The sequence below is a fragment of the Macrotis lagotis genome, chromosome 7 (genome assembly GCF_037893015.1).
Source record: "Macrotis lagotis isolate mMagLag1 chromosome 7, bilby.v1.9.chrom.fasta, whole genome shotgun sequence".
NCBI lineage: Eukaryota > Metazoa > Chordata > Mammalia > Peramelemorphia > Peramelidae > Macrotis > Macrotis lagotis.
In genome coordinates, this window is record NC_133664.1 from 58,089,052 (window position 1) to 58,108,061 (window position 19,010).

A 19,010-nucleotide genomic window follows, 5' to 3' on the forward strand; every position below is an offset into this window, starting at 1 on the left:
GTTTTAAATGGAGAAAAATGATGAAGTCTTGCAATCAGGTGGGAATTGATAAGGATATCATGGAAAGACTCCTTAATGAAGGATCTGGGAGGTCTTCAGGGAAGGTCACCTTCCACACTCTCTAGTCAGAGGCAAGGAAAAGGCCCTAGGAGCAGGAAGTAATGGGGTGTCTGAGCATTTTAGATATGATGACATTTCCCAGGATAATGAGCTTCTGGAGAATATGAAATTCAGGTAGGAAATTATCTCTATTTCTTTCTATCTTTATCTGTCTATCCATCCATTCATTCATCTACCCATCAAATCTATCCTATCCACATAGATAGATAAACACATATGCATATCAGAATGAACATATGAATATATATATATATATATTCACAATGTGTGTGTGCACACATGTATAGACAAGCACATTATACTTTATATTATTGCATCACAGTTATTTCTGGAAATATTCTCCCCTTTTTTAACAAAGACAAGCCAAAAACACCTTCTATAGAGACTATATCTAGTATTTGGCAGTTCTACCCTAATAAGCCTTCCTTATTCTCCAGTTCTTTTCTCTGGAATCAATGAATAATCATTTTTCCTAAGGACTCAGGTTAATATTTTTTTTTGCTTTTAGGTCAGTATACCAGTATCCCAGGAAGCTGTAATTTTGAAAATTCTCCCTATAATTGGACCTCAGTCTGTCACCTTACTCAAGATACTGAAGACAATTTAGACTGGAGCATTGGGAAGAGAATTCCTTCACAAAGAGAAAGTCATGATTCAGATCACACTCCAGGTAAGGCTTCTTTGAAGTTATCTTAGCTCAGCTAACCCACCTGGTTTAAATATAATTCAATAAGTGAATTCATTTTTGATGCCCAATTTCCCCTTCCCTCTTTTCCAGGGAATGTATTTGTCTATCATTTCTCTCGTGGTTTGATCGGTAGAAACCTGACTGACAGTATAACTCTGCTGTTTTACAAATGAGACATGAACTGTTTTTATTCTTCATCTACTTGGCACCACTATAAATACTAGTGTTTTATAGCAAATTGTTACATTTATTCTTATTATTTTACATTAGAAAGCTTAGACAATTTAATTTCATTTTCAGTCATTAAAAATCTAATTTATAGAAATAATCTTAGAAGAAATATATTAATGATTCAGAGTACTTTTCGGTTATTGTATAAAATCTAATATTCATGGACCCAAACTTCGAGGCAATTCATCCCACATTCATTGTGCAAATTCTGATTAGGCTTTGTCTTCTGCCAAAAAAAATCTACCAGGATAATCCGTAGTTTTTTTTTTTTAACATAGCATTTTGAACAATATTTTACTGATCTGGTAACATAAAGTCTTATTCCCAAATTGGAGGTATATGTACAGAAAGATGAGTCACTGATTTATAGGGGAAAGGCAGCTCAGTAGGCTTTGAGTCTTTCTTACCTGTTTCTTTTTAATTAGTATGAAAATTCAATTTCAGAAGGGTTTTTTATTTTTTTTTTAATTTTTTAAGGCAATGGGGTTAAGTGACTGCCCAAGTTCACACAGCTAGGCAATTATTTTGTATCTGAGGTCACATTTGAACTCAGGTCTTCCTGATTCCATGGCCGGGGCTCTATCCACTATGCCACCTAACTGCCCCAGAGAGGTTTTAATGTACTGGTGATAGAATCACAAATTTAGAACCTGAAGAGCCCAGCAAAATAAAGGTAGAGGGAGAGAGAGAGATGGAAGCAGGCCCTAAGGTACAGAAAAAAGAGAACTACATTACTTGTTTAAAGACATAGATTCAAATTCTATCTCCTCCATTTACTAGCCATTTAACCTCTGGGTCTTAGTTTCCCTCATTTATAAAATATAGACTAGAAAACTTTTCAGGACTTGTTCAGTTCACCATTTTTGGTTCTGAAATATCTTTTCCTTTTGCTTTCCTTTTCTTTTTTTTTTCATACTATGCCTGTGAATACAGTGGTTTAAAAAGTTTCCAGTGAGGAAGACTTTACCAAGACTCATCTTCATTTTTTCATTTTCTCTGCCACTTACGAAATCTGACTAGGATGTTTATGGTTATCAAGAAGGTAAAATAGCTTTCCATGGGACACACAGACAAGATATACCAGAGGTTAGATTTGAACCCAGAACATCTTAAGTCTAAGACCTTCTCTCTCTCTCTCTCTCTCTCTCTCTCTCTCTGCTACATCACACTGCCTCTTGATAAATTAATATCTAGATCTGTATTTTTATGCATATGTATATTTTATATAATATATATTCATGTCTATATCTATCTCTTTCTCCTACCTCACCTTTCTCTTTCTCTTCAAATACACACACACACACACACACACACACACACACACAAACAGATAGTTTAATGATAGAACAAACAGATGGTGAAATCTTCCTCTAAGACTTTGATAACATGCAAGTGACCTAGAACCTAATGCCTATACAACTCTGGCAGATTCTCTGTCACTAGCATACCTTTTAGCATGTCTAGAAACAAACTGGATTTTTATCTTAAACAAGCTTGCTCATTAGGGAAGTTCATTATTAGAAGCATGACCAACAGGTAATGTATTTCCATCTCTAGTCATGAAGATAATCAACTCAAGTATAGAGAGGGTCTGTCTTGTTTTGACCGAAGAATACCATATGAATTGATAAAAACATTGATCCTTATTATACTGAAATCTGAATTTAAAAATTAAAACTCAACCAATGGAAACATCAGTTGAGGTAATGTGGAATATAAACCACTTATGGTCAGGGTCAAGTTTGCTTATATTTTTGTGTCCCTAATGTTTACCCTGGAGCCTGGAACATGGGTGAAAATTAATGTATATTTATTGAAAAAAATTGTTAAAAGACAAAATATTAGTTATGAGATAATTTTCATTTGTTTCCAAGAAAATATTTTATTGATGTTTTTTTCTCATCACATTCATTTTCCTTCCTTCCATCCCTGCTCTGATAGAACCCTTGCTTGAAGTAGAGGCACATATATTAAGTGAAGTCTTTCTCATTCCTCAACGTGCCTTTTCTTTATTTTGCCCATACATATATGTGTTTATCTTGTCTTTTCCAGATAGATATCAATCCAGATAGGGGTATGTCACAAAAATCACTGAATCTGAGAGTTGGAAAGACCCTCCGTAGCCAGCTTGTCCTATATTTGTTCTTTCTCTTTGGTCCTCATATCTCCACTTTATTTTGCCCTGAGACTTAGTGGGTAGTTTCACAATGATCACAGGTCCATAAACCTAGAGATGAAGCAGATCTTAGAGGCATTGATTCCAGTACCTTTATATTATACTCAAAGTAACTGAAGTTGACAGTAACTAGTCCATAGTTATATGGTCACATGTCTTCTAACTTTGATTCCTACCCTCTATCCACTGTGCCACCTAACAGCCAAACTGTTTATTGAGGGATGAATCAGATGCTCTCATTGGCTATTTAAGAATCAATTTGCCTTGTTCTGTACATATATCACATCTTCTTTCTGCAGAACGTGGAAGCATGTTTCAGCAATGACCTTTTGAAGTCCATTTAGGTCTCAGTATTAATTAGGGCTCCAATGCCTTTTTTGTCTTTTGATAAGTCCTTGGCACTTTAAAATGAATCAAAAGAAGAGATGATTTTATCACTGAAAATGACATTTGCAAAAATTGTACCATCATCTGCTTTGATAATATATTTTAAAGGCCAATGGACCTTTCTAACTCACTTGTGGCTGAAACCTTCTACGTAATTTGTCTTTCCCTACTAATATGTGAGTTCCTTGAGAACCAAGAACTATCTGCTACACAGATAGACTACACACATACATCCAGACACCCAGACACACACACATACCATTTGGGTTTAGCAAAGTACTTGGCACCATAGAAGTACTTAATATTTTTTCGTTCATTCACTCATTCTTTCTTGATTCTTTTATTTCACTTGCAGCAGATGCTATAATTCTTTCTACTTTCCTTTTCCCTGATATATTCAAATGCATACATACACACACACACAAACACACACACACACACACACACACACACACATATATATATATATATATATATATATATATATATATATATGTATTCGCATAGTATGGTTATAATTCCAATCTGCATTTTTTATTTAGCTACTACCCATTTGTGGTGTTTCAAGATTTTTGCTCCTAAGGGAAAAAAGGCCACAATAATATGTTATTGTTTAGATCACTGAAATGACTTTATGGAGTCAATTTTGAGAATTACCTTACAAATTAAAAAAAAGTCATTTATTTCCTTTGCATACTAAAGATAAAATGAAGAAGACAAAAACACCTTTCTTAGAGGGCTATTGTGAGGATCAAATGAGGTAACATGTAATACATTTAGCAAACCTACACAAATAGTTGTTAAAAAAAAGTAAAAAACTAAAACTAAAACTTAAGGTCAATGATGAGATCAAAGAAGTAAAAAAAATCTCATGAAGTATACAAAGTGAATGGATCAAATCTTTCCATTGCTTCTGTTGCTATAACAAACAGTGTTGTTCTGCAGACATATAAAAATAGCTTGACAGAAAAGCTTATTATCATCTATTTTAATCATTAGTTGAGTCAAAGGCAATGCAATTTTATGGATTGCTTTTTTCAAAACAGCACTGATTATATCATTCTTGATGCACAACTATGTCTCAATGCTTTTGTTTAGGCATCTTATACACAATGGTCTGCTAAGTAAATTGAAGGGATACTAATTAATTTTGACCCCCCCCCTTAGAAAAACAAACTTCTTTATAAGAAGGCTGGCAGTTTAAATAAACCTAGAACACAGCCTTGCACATCTGTAACATTGCAGTTAATTAAAGTTGTATTTATAGACCTCCTTCATTTAGCCTGACAAAGATGAAAAATTAGATATGGAGAAAGAATACTCCAAGTGCCAATCACAGCATTTTCTTCAGGCCTTTGCCAACTCATTACCCTGGCTTTGCAGCATGGCTCCAAATATTCATCTCTCAAATTGACTCATAAATGCAATAATTGAACATATTCAATTCTGAAAATGACATTTGGGTTCTGTGAGTTTGCTGTATTATCTTGCTCAACAATCCTCTCTTTTTTTTTCTTTACTTCTCACTTTAATTTTGTTTAGTTGATATTTTGTGTTCTCCCTCAAATCTGGGTAGGCACCTGCAGTGTAAATATCATATGTGTTTTTTCTTAATATAGGCCAGACCTGATACTCCACTATGACACTTTAAGGCAAAGCATCCATTGTGTCACTTGTCCAAAAGTACAATAGGTTCTTGCCATCTCATCTACATCTGAACCATTCTATATTTGTATTCTTCTAATTTACATTATGAGCTCCTTGAAATCAGAAACTTTAATATTTTGTTCTATTTGTATCCCCAGTAATTATCACAATGATTGGCTAATGAATGTTTTCCATTATTCATTCAGTTATTCATTCATTCTTTGATATTCCCAAAGCATCCAGTACAGTGGTAGACAAATCAAAGAGATTCAAAATCAAATCAAAATTTCCTTAGGTTCTTACTCTGGTTTAGGCACTGAAAGTATGTCAAACATACTATAGTTTATACAAACTAATTACTCCATCCCTCTATGGCACCAAGAAAAGATGAATGTATAATATATTTGCATAATGATCCCAGAAGAAATATACATTCTACTTTGTATTGGTAATATAATTCTACCATGACGTCTAGAAGTCCAAAAAGAAAAAAATGTAATTTGAAGAAAAATTTGTTTATATGAAATTATCTGATTGACTCTGTTTTATATTCTTGGGACATTTGTACCTTGTATCTACCTCTAAGTTTAATTCCATTCCTTACTCTGAAACTGATTTCATCTCTTAGGAAGAGAAATGAAAGAAACCTCCTAGGTCAGTAAACCTTGACATGACATCACATCAATTTAACTGATAATATGCTTTGATTTTGCACTCAAATTTGGGAAGGCTATCCCCTGTCTTGTCCCTTAATCCCCTGTTTCCTTGTTTACAGTTTAGTTTTATACTGAGTCACTTAATCTCTTAATTGAAAACTGATTTCAGATTTATGATACCTCCCCATTGGAATTTTCCATTTTTTCCATTTAATGTTTACTTTGAAAATTCATTTTGTTATTACTATGACAAGAATCCCAAAGGTTATTCTTCAATAGCTAAAAAGAACCCTGGAGAATGTTAGTCTAACAATATTGTTTTTAAGATGGTAAAACTGAGAACCAGAGAGGGAAAGTAAATTGGGTGTTAGCTATCTCTTCCAGGTTGGTCATCTCTATATCTAATTAAGATAACTTATTATCCATCCATTCATGAAAATCAAATGTTGAACAGTACTTTCACAGACAGATGCAAGACTTCTTCATTAGGTTTATGTGTTACAGTTTACTAAAACAGTTCATTGGCTCCAAATTCATATAACCTTTACTATCAAGATGACATCTTGTTGAATAGGATGAGATTGTGTTATTTGCGATGCTAAAATCTAGGTAAATTATATCTATTTATATCATTTCCTATCTCTGCCAATTTGCTAGCTGTATTAAAAATGGAACTGAGATGAGGTTTGGCTCTTTTTGATGAAGCTCTTCTGAATCTTGGCATTCACCATTTCCTACTCTAAATTTCAATAACCCTTTGATAAAAATAATACGATCATTTGTGAGATTTGTCATAGTGGAATTCATTGCTTATTTGGACTCACCTAAAAGATTTCTTCCAACTAAAGTCTTATAATTCTATTGTTTTCCTAAGGAGGCAGTTGGCTCATATATGTGTACTATTCTGTCTTTTAAAAAAGAATAGAAAAAAAGATTTTCTTTCTTCTTCCCCTATAGCACCTCTCAGTAATATTGGTTGTTTTTTCTTTTCTTTTTAAATATTTCCTCAGTGTCTCTTGTTTCAACTCCCTCTTAATCATTTTTATTCTCGCTCTTTTTTCTTATTCAAAGACCATTGTTCACAGCAGAGAAAACAAGCAAAGTAAGAACTGAGCAGTTGTACCTTTTCTCCACTGTCTATTATCAAACTTTCATCTGGGTCAAATAGCAGCCCTTTCCCTTCTTTGTCTGTTTTTTTCCCTTAGTATAGCTAAAGAAAACTATATAATATTTGTTATCCTGATCCATTACTAACCTTACTCATGTTGCAATTTAGAACCTGAAATTATATTGTTAAAATACAATTGCATGTTTTTTATTTACCTCATTATTTCCTGTGTTTCCATCTTTTAAAAATGTTGTACCAGCCAGTGTTGGAAGTATTTTATATAATCTTTCAGGTCTCTTTATTTTCCCATAATGGTAAATTATTTCATTTGCTACTTAAAAATTTCATTGTTGACTATTTTCCATCCATCTTTGATTTAAATATTTTTACAGCATTTTAGTCTTATAAATCTATACATCCTTTCTCTCAACCCCTTGAAGTTTGGTTCTAAATTCTAGAGGTTAAGTTAAATCATGCTTGACTTTTCTTCTTTCTGTCAGTATCAGAGGCAATATGGTATGATGTACTGGTATCAAGTTCAGATAGAATTGGATCCCTGTGGGCCACATATTGAGCTACAAAGCTACACATTAACTTTATCTTTGTGTATTATATTTTCATTTATTTAGTTAAGCATTTCCCAATAACAGTTTATTCAGATTCAGGTGACACCACTGAGATAGTATACAAGTAATTATTAGATACAGAATTTAAAATACTTAGATCATATCTCACTCATCATATTTTCTAGATTTACCTCTTTGAAATTTAGTTTCCCAAATGAGTAATATGAACTATAACATGTGCATACTTCAAAAGACAGGATTTAATGAGATTGTTTATGGAACTATTTTATAAAGCTCAAGCTGATTCATGTATTAGTTGTCTATTTTTTTCCATAAAATACCATAATTTCTCCTTCTGCAATTATTTCTGCCATCATGGTGAGAATCTGGTTCAGAAAAACAGTCATTTCTTGCATCCTTTGAGGAATGAAATTATCATTAAGGAAAACTAAGGTTTTATAAACTATTCTGTTTTGGCTAAAGGAAAATCCCAGCAGATAACCAAATGATTTTTACTATAGTCCTTCTTTGGTTACTTTCTGATTCTTCTATTTTACCATTGTGGTTTGTTTATTGGAATTCTCATCAATGAACTCATGTCTAGTTAATCTGTAGTATGTGTCCTTAAAATGTCGCTTCTCTGTCTCCTTTCTGAATTAATTTAATTGTATTATTCTTACCAATTCGTGAGAATTTATTTTCACTCCCTTCTAATTCTGCATATTGAGGAACAAAGAGATTAAAACCTTTTAATATTTTCCTGGATGATCATGTCTCAAAATGTATGTCTTATTTGATATTTTAAGTCCACACCCCTCTGTCAGAAGCTCCTTTTGAATAATAGTCTTTCACTGCATGGATCAGCATTTTTTGTCTTTTAGAGTGGTTCTTCTATTTAGTAAGGTTATTATATAGCTTGTTCTCTTGTATCTACTTTCATCATGATGTATCAGATAATAGAAGTCTTTTCAGTTTCTTTTGAAACATTTAATTGTATCCTTTTTTGTTCATCAATTATAATTCAATCTCTATAATTCTGAGGACAACCAAGATGGTAGAGTAGAGAAAATACTTGGGTGAATTGAACCAAGATTTCCCTCTAAAATACCTTTAAAATAGTACCTGAAATTGAATTCTGGAATAGCAAAGTCAAGAAAAGTTCAGAGTGAGACAGTTTTTTCAGTCCATGACAACTTAATACATCAGAAAGGAAGATCTATGCAATGGACGTGGAAATTGTTCTGAAGACTCCATCAATGAATCACCATTGGTGGAACTAAGTGGTGGTGTTAAAGGTAGTAGCTTCCAGAATTCTCAAGCTTGAGATGGCAAAGAGACTTGACAATTTGTTGGAAAGAGATTATGAGGTACATCTATGCATGTACTGGATCTAGGAACAGATATTGTTTGTCACCTCCATTGCTTATACCTACGTCTTGTTTAGAGTTCAAAGGTGCAGGGTAGCACTTTCTGTCAAGAGGGAACAAAATCCATGTGGAGGATCCTGAGGAACAATATCACTTCCAATCCAAAGGGAGAATCATCCCTCAGGAGTAGTATGAATCACATTACCAAGAGTTCAGGAGTTATTCCTGGGTAAGGAATGCAGAGTGCAGACTTGAAAAATAGTGACACACATCTCCCCATATCATACTATCTTTGATGTATCCAAAATATACAAACACCCAGTAGGCAAAAAACCCTGGAATTTTCTATTCCTCATGCTTGAAAAAAGCCCAACTATAACATTAAGTCCAAAACCAAGAAATAGGGTAGAAAATGGTCAATCAAAAAAAAATCTAACCATAAAAACTTGATGTGAGAACAGGGAAAATCAGGACAACAGAAGAACAATAAAAATGAAAAGAGCTAAAAATGAAGTCTCAAAAAAAAGAAATGCAAATCAAACAAAAATTTGAGAAAGAGCTAAAATATATTTTAAAATGTGATAAAAACTTTGTTGAGGAAAATAGTTAACCAAATGGAAGCAAAGGAAGAGATTTATGAAAAGACAATGAATAGCTTGGTAAAAGAGATACCAAAACTCCTGAAGAAATTTACACATTAAAGAACACAATTCGTCAAAAGGAAAAAGAGGCACAAAAATTCACTGATGAAAATAAACTCTACCAATAATGGGTCTATACCCTGAAGAGCTCATGAAAAAGGATAAAAACATCACCTGTACAAAAATGCTCATAGCAGCTCTGTTTGTGGTGGCAAAGAAATGAAAACTGAGGGCATGTCCATCAATTGGGGAATGGCTTAACAAACTGTAGTATATGTATGTGATGGAACACTATTGTTCCATTATAAAGCAGTAGGGATGGGAATTCAGAGAAGCCTGGAAGGATTTGCTTGAACTGATATTTAGCAAGAAGAGCAGAACCAGAACATTGTACAACCTAAGAGCAACATGGGAGTGATGATCGACCTTAATGAACATTCTCATACCAACAAGACAACAATCAAGCAAAACCTTGGTATATTTGCGATTGAGAATGCCATTTGTATTCTGAGAAAGTATTGTGGAGTTTGAACAAAGACCAAAGACTATCACTTTAATTAAAGTTAATATTGTTATCTTATTATGTAAATGTACTATATCACATACTATATGTTTCTTCCTTAAGGATATGATTTCTCTCTCCTCACATTCAACTTAGATCAATGCATACTATGGGAATGATGTAAAGACTGACAAACTTCCTTCTGTGGGGGATGGGGGCAGAAAGCAAGATTGGGGGAAAAATAGTAAAACTCAAAATAAATAAAACCTTTCTAAAATTAAAAAAGTAGAACTGGCTGTACTTTTTTTTTTACTTTTACTCTTCATAAGAGGTAGAAAATTCCACTAAAGAAAATGGATACTTAACAGTTAAAATTTAGTAAGTGGAAGCTAATGTCTCTATGAGATATCAAGAAATAATTAAAGTCTCAAATGGGGAAAATATAAAATAAAATATGAAATATATCATTGGACAAACAACTGATCTGGAAAATATGTAGTTGAGAAATAATTTAAGGATTATTGGATGGATAAACATGATAAAATAAACTAAATATTATATTTTAAGAACTAATGAAATACTCTCCCAAATAGCTCGAGCTAATGGATTAAATAGAAATTGAAAGAATCTACCAATTACCTCGTAAAAGAGATCCCCAAATGAAAGCTTCAAGAAAAATTATAGCCAAATCCCATAGTACTAGGTAACAGAGAAAACACATTAAGAAGACCAAAAAAAAAAAATTCAGATGTCATGGAACCCTAGTGGAGAATAGAAGATTTAATAAATGCTAGGTTAAAGGAGCTGAGGTTTTAGAATATACTACTGCCAAAAGGCAAAATAACCTGGGATTATTACCTGGAATAACCTGCCCAGAAAAATTTAATGTAATTTCTCAAAGGAAAAATAGATATTTAATGAAATTTGACTTTCATATATATTATTCAAGAGATAATAAAAATGAAAAGATAATGATAGAAATCATAAGGGCCTTTGCAAGAATAAACAGCTTACCTTTTTATAGAAGGTGATTTTGGGACCTCTGGCCAAGATGGCAGGGAAAAGACAGTCACTGTGCTGAAGTCTCCTGATCTTCCCTCATATATAATATGACACCAACCTCTTAACAAAAATCTGATCAACAAAACTCAGAAAGATAAGCTAGGAGAAGAACATCTACTTCAAGGTTTGTCTTCCAGGATCTTGGGTGAGCCTGAGTCACAGAGGGTGGACTCTACTGGGAACACAGGACAGGGTGAGAGCCTGAAAGCCTGAAAGAGGGACTAGCCTGATCACCTGCAGGGTGAGAACCTGAGAGTGGGACTGGCCTTATTAGCCACGGAAGCATGGGCCAACTGGGGAGCAGAGGCATTTTTTGTGGCACTGATGGTCTGGAGCTTACCAACAGGCCTGGAGGGTGATTCCAGCACCAGAGAGTTGCAGACATCAATCCCTGGACTTAGAGTCCATATCTTAATTTCAGCTGAAGCCTCTTCCCAGAAAAAATACAATTACAGCCCACCTCTGACCCAGGCTCAGGTGTGAGCAGCAGAACTCCCTTAACTGTGAATAGAGAAAGCAAATTATCTTGCCCTAGGCCAAAGCCTCCCATTGTTCAATTATAAAAGTATTCAGAAGCTTTAACCACCCCCTCCAAGACAAGGGAGAGGGCCTCAAATCAAGGTCACAGACACTCCAGAGAAAACAACCTACTGGCCAGTCTACTTGGAGTTACTAAACTCAGTGAGAAAAGGCTCTAGGGATCTCAACACCAAACCTCTTTGAACCAGCCCCTTCCCAACACAAGGTCTTAGGAAAATGCAGAAAGGACAGCAGAAGGAGGGTCCACAGAAAAATTCCTAGAGGTTTAAGACCCTAACCCAGAGACCTGGAACCTCTGGGGAGAATATGATCTGGTCTCCAGCACAGAAAGATTTCCTTGAAGAAATCAGGAAGGAGGTTAAAAATCAATTAGAAAATTTGGGAGAGAAAATTAACACCTTGCAACAAGAAAACAAATACTTGGAAAATGCATTTGGACAAATGCAAAAAGAAAATAAATCTCTCAAAACCTCAGTTGGTCAAATGGAAAAGTCTTTCAAAAATAGAATTGAGCAGTTGGAAAAAGAGTTGCAAAAAGTAAATGAAGCAAGTCCTTCTCTTAAAAAAAGAATGGAGTCTGTGGAAACTAATGACTTCATGACATAGCAAGGGCCTGTTAAACAAAAACAAAAAAATTGAAAAAATAGAAGAAAATGTAAAATACCTCATCAGCAAAAACCACTGACTTCAAGAAGGGACAACCTGAGAATTATAGGTCTTCCGGAAAACAATGAAGAGGAAAAAAAGCCTGGACTTAATATTACAGGATTTAGTGAGGGAAAACTGCCCTAATATCATGTAACCAGGGGGCAAAATATTTATTTAAAGAATATATTGATCCCCTCCAGAAAGAGATCCTAAAAGGGAAACACTGAGAAATGTTGTGGGAAAAATTCTAAAACTATCAGATAAAAGAGAAACTCCTGCCAGGAGCCAGAAAGAAGCAATTTAGATACCAAAGAGCCACCTTAAGTATTACGCAGGACCTGGCTACAACAACATTAAGTGATTGAAGGAACTGGAATGAGATATTCTGAAGAGCAAGGGAGCTTGGAATGCATCCAAGAATCTTTTATCCAGCAAAGCTAAACCTTCCCTTACAGGGGAAAAGATGGATATTTAACAAAAAGAGAGACTTCCAACCTTTCCTCATGAAAAGACCAGAGCTAAATAGAATATTTGAACATCAATAAGGAGGTTCAAGAGACACATAAAAAGGTTAAAAAAAGAAGGGTAAAAAAACTGCTATCCAATAAGATGAAACTGGTTATATCCCCACCTGGGAGAAAGATTCTCATACCTCTTGAGAACTGTAACTGTTAGAGAAAATATACTTAGCCAGAAGTGATTGGCACTCATGATTTTCTATGACAGATAGAATGATTTAAAAAAAATACCTCCTTAACAAGTAGGACAGTAAAGATACAGGAGGATGGAGGATATTAAATGGGCTAAATCTCATTACACTAACAAGTACAGAGGGACAACTAGGTGGCTCAGTGGATAGAGTACCAGCCCTTGAGTCGGGAGTACCTAAATTCAAATCCTGCCTCAGACACTTATTACCTAACTATGTGGCCTTGGGCAAGCCACTTAACCCCCAATGCTTTGTAAAAAAAAAGCCTAAAAAACAAACAAACAAACAAACAAACACAAAAGAGGCACAAAATACTTATTGTAATAGAGAGGAAGAAGGAAGGAGCTGAAAACCACCTGAATCTTCCTCTCATGAAACTTAGCTTAAAGTAAACTTACATACATTCTCAGTTAAGTTAAGAAACTTATCTTATCTTTCAAGTATTAAAAAAAAGGGGGAAAAGTAGAGGAGGAGAAAAAGGGGGACTAAAAGAAGGAAGGGGAAGGAAGACTGGGAAAAGAGAAAGGGAAAAGAAAGGGGCTGGGGGTTGAATAAGAGTGCAAATACCCTGAAGGTGGCAGTATTCAGAAAAAAAAAAATAATGGGGAATATGGATAAAGGGGAAAAAGGGGGGAGGAAACAGAGGGAAGATAACATGGAGGGCAATAAAGAGTTAGTAATTATAACTTTGAATGTGAATGGGATGAACTCTCCCTTAAAATGTAAGTAAATAGCAGAGTGGATTAAAAACCAGAATTTTACAATATCCTGCTTACAAGAAACTCAAATGAAGCAGAGAGATACATATAGAGTAAAGGTAAAAGGTTGGAGGAAAATATATTTTGCTTCAGCTGAAGTGAAAAAAGAAGGGGTAACAATTCTCATCTCAAAGCAGCTGCAACAATAGATATAGTTAAAAGAGATGAGAAAGGAAACTATATCCTCCTAAAAGGTACCATAAACATTAATTTCTATACTAAATATGTATGCACCAAATGGCACAGCATCCCAAATCTTAGAGGAGAGGTTGAAGGAGTTAAAAGAAGACATAGATAGCAAAAACCTAATGGTGGGAGACCTCAAACTTCAGCTCCAAGATTTAGATAAATCTAAATGGGAAAATTAGAAGTTAATTTGGAAGTAACTGAGATTAGTTCAAAACTTCATACCCTACACTAAGATAATATCAAAATGGATACAGAATTTAGACATAAAAAACAAGATTATAATTGCACTAGAAGATCAAGGAGTCATTTATCTGTCAGATTTATGGAAAGGGAAGCAGTTTATGCCCAAGAAAAAGCTGGAGAATATCATTAAAAACAAACTAGATAATTTTGATTACATTAAATTAAAAAGCTTTTGCATGGGCAATAACACTAAAACCAAGATAAAAAAAAGTAGTAAATTGGTAAACAAGTTTTACAACTAGTAATTCTGATAAAGTACTCATTTTTGAAATATGCAGAGAACTGAGTCAAATTTAAAAAAAATAAGCCATTCCCCAATTGACAATTCTCAAAGCATATGCAAAGACAATTTATACTTGAAGAAATCAAAGCAATCCATTGTCATATGAAAAATTTCTCTAAATCATTACTTATTAGAGAAATGCAAATTAAAGTATCTCTGAGGTGCCACCTCACATCTCTCAGACTTGCCATTATGACCAGAAAAGCCAATGATCAATGTTGGAAGAGATGTGGTAAATCTGGGACACTAATACATTGCTGGTGGAGCTGTGAAATCACTCAACCTTTCTGAAGAACAATATGGAATTATGCCCAAATGGCAACAAACATTTGCATACCCTTTGATCCAGCAATACTAGTACTGGGTCTTTACCCTGAAGAAATGATGGAAATGGGTAAAAACATCACTTGTACAACAATAGTCATAGCAGCCCTGTTTGTGGTGGCAAAGGCAAAGAATTGGAAATTAAGTGAATGTCCTTCAATTGGGGAATTACTTAACAAACTGTGGTACATGTATATCATGGAACACAATTGTTCTATTAGAAACCAGGAGGGATGGGAGTTCAGGGAACCCTTGAAAGATTTCCATAAACTGATGCTGAGCGAGATGAGCAGAACCAGAAAAACACTGTATACCCTAACAGCAACATGGGGGTGAAAATCAATCTTGATGTACTTGCTCATTCCATCAATGAAACTATCAGGGACAATTTGGGGCTATCTATCTGTATCCAGAGAAAGAATTGTGGATTTGAACAAAGACCAATGACTATTAGCTTCAATGTAGGAAAAAAAAACCCCATTATCTTATTATGTAATTCTGCTATTTATTTTACTTCACTTTTCTTCCTTAAGTTTATGATTTCTCTTTCATCAAATTCAACTTAGATCAATGTATACCATGGAAACCATGGAAACACTAATAGACTGCCTTCTATGGGGGTAGGGGGAGGGAAGCAAGATTATGGGAAATATTGTAAAACTCAAAATAAGTAAAATCTTTCTAGCTCAGCAACCCAGAGAGCTCCAGCAATTACAGCCAAGATGTCTATCAGATGGTTGGGTTGACTGATCTGGAAGATCCAGGCCAAGATATCCTCTGTTTCCAACTGAATTTAACTTCCCCTCTCATTGCTATTGGAGGGCCTGACTTTCTTCAGAACAAACACAGTAACAGCCTAGGGGTTAACATCTTGCCCAAAGCCCCCCCTCCCAATTTTGGCTGTAGATCTCCTCTATCATTGATTGATAATTCAGTTGATTAACTTTCTAACCTGAGGACACAGCCCATATTATATGAGAATAGCACAGATTCTGTCCCAGGTAGAGGGAGTGGGCCACTAACCAACAGCACAGATAATCTAGAGAAAGCTTCTGGCATCCCTTCCTGGCCAACCCACTGAATAACTCCCTGGCGTTGTCAAGTCCAATGAGCAAGGTTAACAGGGATCTCAACACTGAAGGTGTGGGAACTAGTCCCAATCCCCAGCACAAAACCCTAGGGCAAGAGCCCAAAATGAAGAAAGGCCAGCAGGATTTGGGGCTCATTGAATATTACCTTGATGATAAGCACACTAACTCAGAAAGAGTTGGAACATCAGAGGACAATATGAACTGATCTCCAGATCAGAAAGACTTCTTAGAAGAAATAAGAAAGAGGTTTAAAAATCAAATGGAAAAACTGAGAAAAGAAACACATGGGAAACAACACATTTCAAGAGAAAATTAATATCTTATAACAAGAAAACAATTCCTTTGAAAACAATTAGGCAAATGTAAAAAGATAAAAGCTTGAAAAATAGAATTGACCAAATTGAAAAGGAGATGTAAAAGTAAATGAAGAAAACTTTTTTTTTCTAAAAAAGATTAGAATCTGTGGAAACTAATTACTTCATGGAACACCAAGAATCTGTTAAACAAAATTTTAAAAAATGAAAAAATAGAAGAAAATGCAATATACTTCATTAACACAACAACTGAGCTGGAAAATAGATCCAGAAGAGAAAATTTAAGAATCATCATACTACAAGAAAACCTTGAAGTAAAAACAAGCCTGGACTCCATACTTCTATAGTGAAAGAGAACAGCCCTGACATCCTGGTGCCAGAGGGAAAAAGTTATTGAACAACTTCATTGATCCCCACCTGAAATGGATACCAAAATGAAAAAAAAAAACAAGGAATATTGTGGCCATACAAAAGAACTATCAGATCAAGGAGAAAATCCTGCAATTGGCCAGAAAGAAACAATTCAAATACCAAGACACCACAGTCAGGATTACAAAAGACCTGACTTAATCAACATGAAGAGATCATAGAGGTCCTGGGATATGATATTCTGGAGAGCAAGGGATCTTGGATTGGATCTATGAATTCACTGTCTGCCAAAACTGAGCCTTCTCTTTCAAGGGAAAAGATGGACATTTAAGATAATAGGAGACTTTGAACTTTTCTTGATGAAAATGTCAGAGCTTAAGTAAATTTGGTACAGATAAATGAAAAGGTAAAATGTATAAAAGAAAAATAAATTGTTATCCAAGTTCTATTAGAGGGAGGATACTCAATCAGAAGTAATGGATACTTATGAAATGTTCAGGACTCTGATGGAATGATTTAAAAACAATATCTCATTAAATAGGTGGGATAGTAAAGAGAGAGAAAGAAGGGGGAGATTGAATGGGGTAAATTACATCACATGAAGAGGTGCAAAGAACCTATTGCAATAGAGCAGAAGAAAGGAGGAGGGGAGAACTGCCTGAATTAAGATTTGATTCAAAGAGGGATTAACATAAACACTCATTTGAGTTAAGAATGTATCTTATCTTTTAAGTATTAAGATGGGAAAGGGGGAGGGGTAGGAACTGACAAAAAGAGAGGAAGGAAGAAGAGGTAAAGGGAAAGGTGAAGGAAAAGGGAGGGGTGGGATAGAATGGAGGAAACATGCTAAGGGAAGTGGTAATCAGAAGCTGGACAAGAAGGATAAAGTAAAAAAAGGGAAAGATAAAAAGAGAGGAAATATCATGTAGACAAATGAAGAGTTAGTAATTATAATTTTGAATGTCAATGGGATGAACTCTCCCACAAAGGTGAAATGGATAGCGGAGTGTTTAAAAATCAGAATCCTACAATATGCCGCTAACAAGAAACACATTTTTAGAAGAGAGAGAAACATACAGATAAAAGGAAAAAAGACTGGAGCAGAATACATCATGCTTCAGCTGAAGTGAACAAGGCAAGGCTAGCAATCCTTATCTCAGACAAAGCAACTGCAGAAATAGCTCTCATTAAAAGAGATATTGAAGAACTCTTTATGCTCCTAAAAGGTATCATAGACAATGAAGTAATTTCAATACTAAATATGTCTTCACCAAGTAGTAGAGCATCCAAATTCTTAGAGGAGAAGGTAAAAGAGTTATGATAAAACATAGGCAGCAAAGCTCTCCTGGTGGGAGACCTCAACCTCCCTCTTTCAGAATTAGATAAATCTAAACATAAAATAAAGAGGAAGGAAATTAAGGAGGTAAATAGAATGTTAGAAAACTGACATGAATGACCTTTGGAGAAAATTGAACAGGGATAGAAAGAAATATATCATTTTTTTTCTGCAGTACATGGCACCTACACAATTATTGACCATGTACTAGGACATAAAAATCTCACAATCAATTACAGAAAGGCAGAAATATGAAATATATCCTTTTCAGACCATGATGTAATAAAAATCACATTCAATAAAGGGCCATAGAGAGATAGACCTAAAACTAATTGGAAATTAAAGAACCTCATTTTGAAAAATGAGTAGATCAAAGAACAAATCATAGAATTAATGCTTTCATCCAAGACAATGACAATAACAAGACAACATACCAAAATTTATGGAATACAGTCAAAGTATTTATTAGGTTATATATAACTCTAAATGCTTAAATGAATGAAATAGGGGAAAAAGGAAAGCAATGAACTGAGCATGCAATTTAAAAAACAGAGAAAGAACAAAGTAAAATTCCTAATTAAATACCACATTGCAAATTCTGAAAATTAAAGGAGAAATTAGCAAAATTGAAAGCAAGAAAATAATTGAATTAATAAAACCAGGCTAATGAAAAAAATAAATTATGGCTTAATTTGATTTAAAAAAAGAAAGAAGAAAACCAAATCACTAATATCAAAAATGAAAAAATGTGAGCTTATTCCCAGTGAGGAGGAAATTAAAGTAATAATTTGAAACTATTTTGCCCAACTATGTCAATAAACTTGATTATCTAAGTGAAAAGAATGAATATTTACAAAAATATGTTGCCCAAGTTAAAAGAAGAGTAAATTACATACATAAATAACCCTATCTCAGAAAAAATAAATTCAACAAGCCAAGCCAACAATGAACTCCCTAAGAAAAAATCTCTATCATCAGAGACATTCCCAAGTGAATTCTGTCAAACATTCAAGGAACCATTTGTTCCAATTGTATGTAAATAATTTGGAAAAATA

General features: G+C 34.4%; 1 protein-coding gene across 1 annotated transcript in view; it reads left to right on the forward strand.

The window, feature by feature from the left end:
• The window catches only part of MALRD1 (MAM and LDL receptor class A domain containing 1), an 879,021-nt gene that overhangs the window by 663,354 nt on the left and 196,657 nt on the right, over positions 1-19,010 (forward strand). Inside the window, exon 33 of the mRNA XM_074195229.1 lies at positions 629-790. Coding sequence (XP_074051330.1) covers positions 629-790 — 162 coding nt within the window. The remainder of the gene's footprint in view (positions 1-628; positions 791-19,010) is intronic.